This window comes from Cajanus cajan, chromosome 5 (genome assembly GCF_000230855.2).
Source record: "Cajanus cajan strain Asha chromosome 5, NIPB_CcT2T_4, whole genome shotgun sequence".
Taxonomy (NCBI): domain Eukaryota; kingdom Viridiplantae; phylum Streptophyta; class Magnoliopsida; order Fabales; family Fabaceae; genus Cajanus; species Cajanus cajan.
Window position 1 is genome coordinate 70,234,908 of NC_138521.1, and position 11,447 is coordinate 70,246,354.

Here is an 11,447-nt window from a genome sequence, read left to right on the forward strand (position 1 = left end):
GATAAAGAAATAACCTAATTATAATTATAATATAATAAAAAAAATAATTTAAAAATATCATATTTTTTTAAAAAAAATAAAAAAATAAAAAAATTGACGGATACGAGTATACCCAATACTAGACAGAGACGGGAATGGAAATAAAAATCACATACCCGACAAATACAAGTACAGGAATGAGAATGAGTTTGACTCACGAAAATAGGACGGATATCATGAAACTCGACCCTCCCTTGCACTCGCTTGTCTCCCATTCGCAAGATATTCATTGCTTTTTTAGATGCTATGCCGAAATGGGTAAAATGAGATTTTGACAAACAAAAATTAATCTTGAAACGGACGAAGATGATAATCATTACTTTAATACCGTCATGTTGCAATTTCAGGAATCTGGATGAGATGAGCGAATAATGGTATAATACACCGTCACCACACATACATTATTCGAACAAAATAATTTGACTTTGAAGTGATCCTGTTTTGACCCATCTGTGGAATTTCAACAAAGGACAAATCCTTTTGATATGCGTCAGGTTATGCAGTTGAACCATGATAATGAATTTTTCTACACACTTTTGCAGTTATAATAATTCATAATTAGTACTACTACATCGCGCTTCACTGAAAAACGAAAATTCACATAAACAACTATATTCATTCTGAATAGATATCTGTTTCATTGCGTGAATACAAATAGTCATATTATAAAATAAAAAATTGCATGATTTTATTCTTCATAACGAGGAAGTTGAAACCGTGAAACCTCATATATTACTATGTCCCAAAAAAACAGCAATCAAACACGGCACTAATCACGGCTTGGTCAATGGGCTTTACAAGTGTCCTCGTTTTTTGAGCAAATGTATGTAGCCCTAACTCTCCAAGAGGATTAACCAGGTTCAGTTTTTTCCCTAAATTATTACTCATTTCGCTTAAAGAGTTACAAAAAGTGTGTGTTCTAACTGAGATCCTCCATTCCCAGCATGAAAGAAAGATTTTTATAGTAAGTTACAGAATTTGCAAACCATTTCGAAACTGAACTTGTATAAAGTTTAGAGATAAGCTTTTAGATGCCAAATCATGGAGAATAAGCTAATGTCAACCTCTCTTATCTACCTTTATTTATTCTATGCCTCTAGTTTGCCAGAACTGCCACACACAGGCCTCATGAAATGGCCTTTGGACGTGACATGGTATTTATCTTATCTAATAACAATAAAAATAATAGCAATAATACACATGAACATCTAAAGGCTAGCTCCATATTAAAACATTATTTACAGTTTGGTCCAAAATCAAAATAAGCTAAAGTTGGGCATTTTTCATATGATAAATGCAAAAACAAAAAAACATGATTCCCTGGAAAAGCCAAGGACACCAGAAGGACGTATAGCATCAAATACAAAAGTAGTTAGGAGCATCAAAAAGAAAAGAAAAGGCAGGATCTTGAATTGGTCACATAATGGAACAAGCGTTGGCATTCTCATCACTGAAGATCTCGAAGGGAAGGCGATGATGATGATAAGGGTCATAGGGGAATGGCGAAACATAGTAAGAAGGAGCAGCGACTGTTCCCATGGGACTCAACCTGTTGTGTGTTGCCAGATACACCAGTGGGGGATAACAGTAAGCTTCTGGATATAAGTATGATTGCTGACGTGTAGGGCTCAGATTCATTTGCATCTGGGGCTGCGATCCCCTGTGTGCACCAACACCATCACCATCACCATTCTGACATTTCTTTTTCTTCTTCTTGCCTCCTTCACTTTGCCCACCCTTTTGCTCCGCCGCCTCGCTTTCGCCGCCGCCGCCGTTGCGTTTTTCAGCACTTTTCTCGTTTCCCTTGTTTTTTCCATCGTCAGTCTTGGTCTTGCCTTTTTCCACGCTCTCTGCTTCCTTCTTATTCTTCTGCTTCTTGTCTTTGCCGGAGGTATTCTTTCCCCTCCCGCCGGCGGGATTCTCCGGCCAAATCTCGGCGTGTTTTCCGGCTTTGACCAGCTTCCTTATCAGCGTCTCAACTCCCACGCTTCCCGTCACCGTTACTTTCTGCTGTTGCGGGTCAACCGCTGTGGTAAAAACACCTACCAATTCAAAAGTCAAAATTTCTCTGTCACCGTAAGAACCCATAAATAGTGCAGACCCTAGCACAGTGAAAATAGGGTAAGGGAAAGAAAGTGACAGATTTTTTTTTGTTTGCACAGTCAAATTTTGGATTTTTAATTTATTCATGCATGCGAGCCAAAAATATTTAAATATGGAGAGTAATAGTGGTGAGAGAAGGGGAAAAATTTTGAGTTACCATCAATGCTTTGTAGAACCTTCTTAACTTTCCTCCTGCAACCTTCACAGTGGATGGAAACTTTCAAGAACCATGTCTGAGGAACAGGGAAGAAAGCAACTTTAGTAGAAAATTTTCATGAGAGAAAGTTAAGAACAAGTCTTTGTAACGAGAGAGGTACCTGATACTTCAATGGCTCTGAGGGAACAAGTTGTTGAGCAGAAGAGTTTGCATCCATTAGAGGGAGTGTATCTGTGAGAAGTGAGAAGTGAGGAGGAAGGGAAAATGAGAGTTTATATGAAAGTGGTATTTAAAAATTAAGAAAGAAAGAAAAAAGAGAGGGAAAATGCCAAGAATGTAGCAGTGGTGTGTACTCCGTTGGGGAGCAAAGAAAGCAGGCCAGAATGGCTATCAAAGTATAATGTGACAATGACACAAGAACACACTTGCTGCTTCTGCTTTCTTTTCCCCTCCCACATCATTTTCACATTTTTTTTTAACCAACCAATAATGTAAATATAAATTCTAATACCCCATTGTTATTATTATACCATCATAATTCTATTTCTTTATTTTTTGTCCCTTCTACATGTACTAACCTTTTGTTGCTTGTCAAAGGTTTACAGGAAAGAATAATTATTTTTCTTGGAAGGATTATTTAATTCATCCACACATTTCACATATGTCGTATTTATCATGGATAACAGTAACTTTTATTCTTGGTTTTAAAATTTGTACGTGTTATAGGTGGAGGCTATTAGCTAACGAGCTGAGTTTCATTAGGACCAGGTTTTCCCAATTCACCACCCAAAAGTTCCTGCCATGTACAAACGCATAGAAACAAAATTTCTGGGTTTTGACAGATTGAGTTTGACCACTATCCTTTTTTATTTTTGAAGAAAACTCGATTATTTTTGCATTGTATTTTTTAGCTTGTTATGAATCTTGAAGACGAGCTTAATACTAAATACTGTAGAAGGTAAGAAATAATATAGGACAAGGTAAAAACGCCAAAGTTATGAGAAAAGTGGAAAAGACGAAATAATGAATATGTGGGCTAACCTAGATGAGGGTTCATCAGAATAAAAAGCATGTCTTAAATATTTCTAATTTGGACTAAAATCACTTCATTTTACCCACTTGGGTCAGCAAAGAAAGGACTAGACTGCTATGGCATATGGATTTATTTAGGAAGAGAAGTGACTGCAGCAATATTTAGGGTGTAAATGAAATATCTAATCCGAACCAACTTTGATTTTGTCCACTATTTACAACATCATCAGTTCAACTCAGCCCTCTTGAACGTGTTGTTTCAAGTGTTCTTCTGTTCTTCTATTCCTAGGGTTTCTTTGATCAACCTTAATTCTTTGAGCTTTCAGGAATTATAAGGTGGTTTAAGTGAATTAGTGGGAGGAGAAAGAATTGAAGTGATACGCTGGAAAAATTACTGGATGGTCTTAGACCACATAATTTTTAATTAATTTTTACATGAAATATAATTAAAATAATTATTATGTTCTCATAAATTGAAAATTTTAAATATATATCATACAATATTTAGTTAAAATTATAAACATTTAATGATTATGAACTATCTAATAATGAGTTGAGACCGTATATAATTTTTTATATCATTTAAATTTAAAACAACTCACCTTAGAGTATATTTGGTTTTGTGTTTAAAATGTTTAAAAAAAACTTGTTTAATCCAATCCAACAATTTTACAATATTTTTTTAATTGAGGTGTCTTAAAATTTGTGTTAACTACAAACCAATTGCACATTTAAGTCTTGAAAACTTTTGGAAGTCTTTTTTTTATATATAAAAAATAAACAATATTTTCTAATAAAAAAATTCTTTAAAACTCTTTTAAAACTTTATCTAAATATACTCTTATTTTACTCAATTAACTTAATCCACTTTAGATGACTCTAAAAGAGAATTTACCTGTATTTGATGTTATGTCTTTTTTTTTAATTTGATTGTTAAAATTAATGTAACTTCTCAACTTTATACCATTGGTTTTTAATTAATATTTGATGGAGTGATTGACCCTTTTCAATTAAAAAAATGTTTTTAAGGAAGAGAATTGATAAGTGTATATTTTTCAAAATGTGTTTTTAGAAAATAAAACACCAACTTTTTGTTTATTTGTATCCATAATCATCTTTAAGAGTTATTTATAAAATAATAAATTATACAACAATAATGACATCTAGTTTGATTTTTTGGATTTTCAAAATTACTTTTTTGATAAGTAGAATTATTTTTTAAAAAATAAAATTTTCAACTTTTATAGTATGTAGAAGTATAATTATTCTTGAACACAAAATAATACATTTATATGCATGTTTGGTTTGAATTTTGTGACGTAATTTTTCATGTGAAACAGAAATAATTTTTCATAATTTCTGCATAAATATAAGATTTAGACATAAAAATTTATTATAAAATGCTGAATCAAACATGCATTATATTTATAATTAAAAATAAAAAATAATTTAATTTTTAAATATTATTCTAAATATAATTTTAATTTTTTAAAATATTTTATTTCAAAATCAACTTTACTGAATTATAAATTAAATGAAGTAATGAACCATTCAGTGATTATATTTGCTGTTTATGTAAAAACTATAACAAAATATTATATTTTCTTAAATTCTATTATTGATGCTATGATTGCAGGATTTTATGGGTCCACAAAATCCTACGTATATTGAGCCACCAACTATGGTTCTTAAACGTCGTCAGGTACACTCTTTTATGATTTTATCCTAGTAAAAATAATGATATTTATGCAATAACTTTTATTATAATAAAGTTTGAGAGAAAAAAATATATATTATAGTCTTTATAATTTTACTTATCTTATCTTTTAATATTTATAATTTTAAAAAAAATAAGTGTGAGATAAATATGTAATTTGAAAGAGATAAAAGGAAAAGTATTAAATAGGTAAAAATTTGTTGTGGTAGAGGTTGCACTAATGCAGCTTTGGACAGCAGGAATGAAGGGAGGTTTAAAGTTTAAAGACGTGGTAGGTAAAGTAATTAAAGTCCCTGGCTGAGCAAAGCTTGAAAAATGAAGTTTAGTTTACTCTGCAACTCTGACATGGGAAACTTCATTAATGATGAAAGAACTCACTCACGTCATCAATTATTATTAATGACCTATGGAACTACCCTTCTCCTACTTCTCAAACGTCACGCACAAGCTAACCATTGACGGGTGTAATTTTAATTTTAAATTAAATATGTTAGTAGTGCCTTTTAATTTCAAGAGTAAGTAAATGAGTAATCTTGTCTTTTTCAAGAATTTTATTTTCATAAAATTAATAAATAAAAGTCATTAAATTTTGCTAAATTCCTCTAGAATATGTCAACTGAAGCACCTCTCAAAAGTTTACCATACAAGTTGTTTTCACCTTTGTCATATTTTACATTATTTTTTTTGTAAGAGACCATTAAACTTTAATGTGAGGTGTTGTTTAATTACAATTTTTGAAGGCTCTTGAAATTTAAATGATCAATGTATTATCACAAGAGGGGAAGTAAATGAATTGAAGACAAATGCTAAAAAGGGAAGCACGTAATAATAACGTAGTGCAGCAAATAATTATTACTTTTAATCCTATCTGGTGACAATTGTCTCGAGTTCATAGTACCACCAACCCTTTTCTTACAAGTCCTATATAACTTTCTTGAAGGAAAAAACTTGATAAATTAGTACTAACTTGTTTTGATAACCTTACGTGTACATAGATCCCATATAATTATGTCCGACATTGAATAAGAACCATGGAAGTCGCTGAATTGTTGCAATGATTCACACACTTAATTGGCTATGGCTGAAGCACATAGGTGGTAGAGTCTGGGACATGGGAGGTAAAGACACGCAACTGAGGAAGGCTAGAATTGATGATGATGATGATAAATAAATAAATTTTTTAAAGTATAATCCGTCAATTACATTAGTGCAAGATTAAAAAAAATGTACCTTTGGTAATAATATTTACATATATTTAAAAACTAAACAATTAAGTTGAAATTCAGATGAAACAACCTAAATTTTATAAACTTATGTTAAATTTCCATAACTTCAGAAATTAATATGACAAGGTACATTTTGAAGGACGGACCAAAATAGTGATTTTCTATGTATATGTACATGAATATAATTTCCAATACTCATAGTAGTAAAAAAAATTAAAAAATTAATATTAAAAAAACAATTATTTCTACTTGTACACTTGAGAAAATCCAATGAAGGTACATTCGTGACAAGTAGTTGGGATGATAACTTGACCTCTACCAGTAAAACTTCAATGGCATCTCATTAATAAATCAAATCCGCAAAGACAATAGGATGAAATCTATAGAAATAAGGAGGAAATGGATGCATGGTATTAAAAATCGAAAACATTATCAAATTGGTTAGAATACTATATTAGTGAATTAGAGATTTACCTGGTAACTTATTAATTAAATTATATGGTCTAGTTTTTATTAATTTTTTTTAAAATATTTATGTTATATATATTTCATATTTATAAATTTCAATAAATTCATATTGTGTTTTAAAAAAATCTCAAAAAATACAAGTGTTAAATAAACGCATTCACTTGGATTCAATTTCTATCTTATTCAAAATTATCTTCTTCTTTTTTATTTTTTATGAAGAAATACATGAAAAAATTACATGTTAAACTATGTAAATTAAAACAAATAAAAAATATAAATAACATGTAGATATATATATATATATATATAATATACTTGAAATTAATGTCACAAAATAATATATGTAATATGTGCATATCTGTTATATTATTAAATATATAATTTAAAATTAATTATGCTATAAAACTTATTTAACTTGCTTATATAACAACTACACTTGTTAGTGTAGTGATTGGTGTACAAAGATTCATAAGTTTTTTTTCATGCCTAAGAATGTGGGTTTGATTAATCGACTAATTCATATAAGTTTGTAACAAGTCAAATACATAAATGATCTGATTTAAGACTTGGACTGCTTGGATTGTCGTTTCTAACTTCAACCTACTAGATTGATCGAGCCAGTTTTAAAAACACTGAATGAAACAATGGAGCACCTCTAACCAAATTTGCTCTAAAGTACTTTAACAAGGGCCAACTCAGTTTTTTGGTACACTAAATGATGCCCTAATACTTATGACTCTAGAGACTACTACACATTAAAAAAATGAGTCAATAATGATGACATATTACTAGAAAACTTGTGATGCAAGTTCACAAATAAGATAGGTCATGATTTAAAAAATAGAAAGATAATTATGCCCTTATACTTATACTTGTGACCCTAGAAACCACTACACATTGAAAAAAATAATAATGGTGACACATTACAAGAAAGTTTGTGATGAAAATTCATGAATAAAATAGGTCATGATTTAAAAAATAGAAAGATAATTATGCCCTTATACTTATTAGAAGGAAGCTCGTGATGAAAGTTCACAAATAAGATAGGTCACAATTTAAAAAATAAATAGATAATTAAAGAAATTAGAGATAAAGAAAAAAAAAATTAAAAACAATCCTTATTTATGATTTTACATTAATACTTATAGAAGTTTGCAACGAGAAAAAAAAAAGGAAATAAGTTAATAATATATCATACTTTTCCTTTTACATTTAATATTATTGGTTTATTTTCCCAAAATCATGAGTAGAATTTTGTTGACTAATAAGAAAAAATAAGAAAAATAATTATTGAATAATTGTTTGCTAATAATTTATTTTTTTCTAATATATCTTTTATATAATTTAGATTAAATTACAGTTATAGTCATTTATCTTGTTATTAGTATTCATTATAATCCTTTATAATTTAAAAACTTCATTTTGATCCTTTATGTATTTAAAGCAAGACAAATAAATCATTTTCTCATCCAATTACGAAAAACGTTAGTCAATTTTATTATATAGATTAAATAAATAAAAATTTTGGAGCCCCTCTATCAATGGGTTCATGAATGATTGCTCCACTGACCTGCACTCAAGACCACTACTTCCTTTAATCTCTCAATTTGCTCCAACTCCTCCAATCTATGCTCTTTGATCATTTAGTCCCTTGTTTAGTTTTTGACTTTGCAAAAAAAGTTAATTCAAAGATAAACTATAAACTGATATTAGATTATCTAAACAATTATAATTAATGTTATTATTTTTTTCTAAAACTCAAATTAATTAAATATTAAAATATTAAAGCATATTGTTGTTATTAGTCCTAATTTTCTTATCATTATATTAATATTTTATTAAAATTAATATTGACATTATTATTATTATAAAATAATAATTTATAATGAATTGATATGATGAATCTCGTGTGAGTTTACTAGATGGATAAGTGAACTCATTGATTTAACGTAGAGAAGGCCTCTATTTCCTTTCCCTTGTTAGTGTGGGATTTGTTAGTGTGGTTATCCCATTAAGACTACATAGAAATTAGACATTGTGGAATAAAAATATTTTCTCTATTCATTGAGGGACAATCAATGAATCAAATTATGTCTACCTACATAGGTAATTTTAAATTACTTTTGTATTATACATGTTACAATAAGAAATTATATTAGTTTGAAGATAGATTGTTGATTGAGATTTTTATTATATATTAACTTTATTCAGCAAGATAAACATATTTAAACTAAGTTTTTAATACAAGTGGCAATGATAATATACATTTCATTTGTGACATTATCACTCTACAAAACATATTTGACATATTTGATAACATAGGCCAAAAACAAATCTTCAGACAAAATAAAAAGGTTAAAGAATACTAATTTTTTTTAGCAATTAAAAATATATTTAAACTTACTAGAATGAGATGGTAATAAAAATTAAACAGTACATAACTAATTATAATATAATTGCATTTGTGTTTCTCTCCTTGCATGGCATTACCGTTTTAAGCAACAGGAGGATCTTCATCCATGTTTTGCCATTTGGCAAACCTGTAACCATAATCATAATCGATCCCCCTCAACTCAGAGAAAGTTTGTCTTTAATTGGAGGAACAATCTTTGTGCTGCACGATTAAGAAAGAAACAAAGAATCTCAAATTAGAAAAAGCCGTATTTCTTAAACAGTTAGATTTATATTGATGTTTGGTACCTGAGGATATTTGATGTTGAAAATGAACTACTGAGGATTGGATTTAAATCGTAGGAACGTGCGGATCAAATCCAACGGCTAGATTTATATATATTTTTTATTTTATTTCTTGCAAGGCCAGTTTATTTTTTTTCTATTAAATCCTCTGCAGTTAAAAATAAATAGTAGAAGATCGTAATCTGTCCAACACAAAAGAATCAATTAGACTGCCAAAGTAGTATCAATTCTATTTCCATATCTTTGGCTTCGGGAGAAATGTGAGGAATATAGGAAGGTGTGAAATATGAATGCTTTATTAGCTTAGCTTCATTGCCAACTGAGAAAATTCCTGAACTACAGCCATATTATCATTGTCATGAAAATTATTCCTGTTACTAGATCACTACTCTGACAATAAGATGGCTGATTGCATTTACCTACGAAACTGAACGCAGGTTGTTACAATTTTCCTCTTCCAAAATCCGTGGGATTCCTTCTGCTCTATCATTCGGGTATGATGATCTACCAATTACACAATTTATATAATCAGCTAAAAAAAAATAAAAAGTAACTACAGGATAAATCTTAACGATTTCAAAATTTCCAAATTAAACTAGTTATATGTTAACACCCTTAAATCAGGCTGCTAATTACCTTCAGAGTTCAGAACCGGACAACAGTAAACTGATATCAAATTATAAATAGGTTATAGGAGAAAATGCCATCTAATGGACCACAAAAAGCTGCGCTTGGAGGTACGCATGATAAGGTAAAATCATGAAAAGACGAGATTAATCAATAAAAATCGATTTATTTGCATGCATTGTGATTGTGCTTTCATCATGATGGTTCTGTTCTGGGCCAAAATCTTTAGACAGAGCGAAGCGTTGATGTGGAGTGAAAAAGGCTCGAGTTTATGAATTGTAACCCAAAAGAAAAGGACAAAATATGAAAGGCAATTAACGTAATCATTTGTTCCTGAATAAGAAATGTAACCTTGTTAATTTGCATGTAATAAAGACACTTACAGTTTAATAGAGGAAAGTGTTAGATTTCAGCAATCAGCACCTCCTCAGACTCCTGCAGAATAGATTTCATTGCAAAAGGAACAAGGCAGCAGATCAATAGAACAGATTCAGAATAGAAGACTACAACAAATGCTTCAGTCGCATAAATTCTATGAGGCGAAAATAATACACCAAGTGCCTTGATAGAATTAAATACCTAATCAATACTAAAATTTAGAATATCAAACCAATGTTTATTGGTTACTATAAATCATTTACTTCTTGTAGACATCTTTGTAGTGAATTTATTGTTATAAGGTTAGTCTCATATTCACTTGTGCATGTCAAGGACAATTCTTCCACCATGACTCCTCTCTAATACAACTGACTCTTAAATGGAACAAAAATGACAGCCACAGAACTTATAGTTGTATGGTGGAATCTTGTCTTTTTAGTTTCTAAAACTCGAACTTAATATTCATCCATCACAACTATTAAGTCAATTAGACCCTGCATAAAAGCCTTAACAAATTTACCTATAGGGAAATATATATGTTAAGTATCATTCAACTCATTTTCATAAAACAAAATTACACCAATTAATAGTAGCTCAAATAAATAAAAATTTCTAACATGCCTTGCTTATAAAGTATGATCCCAGCACCATCAGTGTGTGTTGCCTTAATGTGTTGGATTTCCATTCCAACACACCAGTTAATCTAACACATTAAGAGACAAACTTTTCTGTCTGGGTGGATTGGAATGTGAAAGAATTGGCCCTCCCTACTCCTAAACCTGGATTTGTATTTACCAAACCCCAACGCTAAAAAATCCAACATCTAAAAGACTAAAACACAGGTAAGATTAAATTTAAAACCCCAAGAGTAGCATGCCTAATCTTTCTTTTCAACTCTCTTATAAGATAGATTTCTATTCAGAATTTAAATGATCACAATAAACCGGATCAACCATTGAATTCCAAAGAATCACCACACAATTTATATCGTGTATAAATAACA

The 11,447-nt window shown here is 29.9% G+C and overlaps 1 protein-coding gene across 1 annotated transcript; it reads right to left on the reverse strand.

The window, feature by feature from the left end:
• Positions 1-1,225: 1,225 nt before the first annotated feature.
• On the reverse strand, positions 1,226-2,672 carry LOC109809439 (uncharacterized). The gene is made up of 4 exons (XM_020372756.3): positions 2,653-2,672; positions 2,460-2,530; positions 2,300-2,375; positions 1,226-2,081 (listed from the first exon to the last, which is right to left on the reverse strand). The coding sequence occupies exons 2-4, from the start codon at positions 2,514-2,516 to the stop codon at positions 1,456-1,458; spliced, it is 759 nt and encodes a 252-aa protein (XP_020228345.1). The 5' UTR covers positions 2,517-2,530; positions 2,653-2,672; the 3' UTR covers positions 1,226-1,455.
• Positions 2,673-11,447: the final 8,775 nt, after the last annotated feature.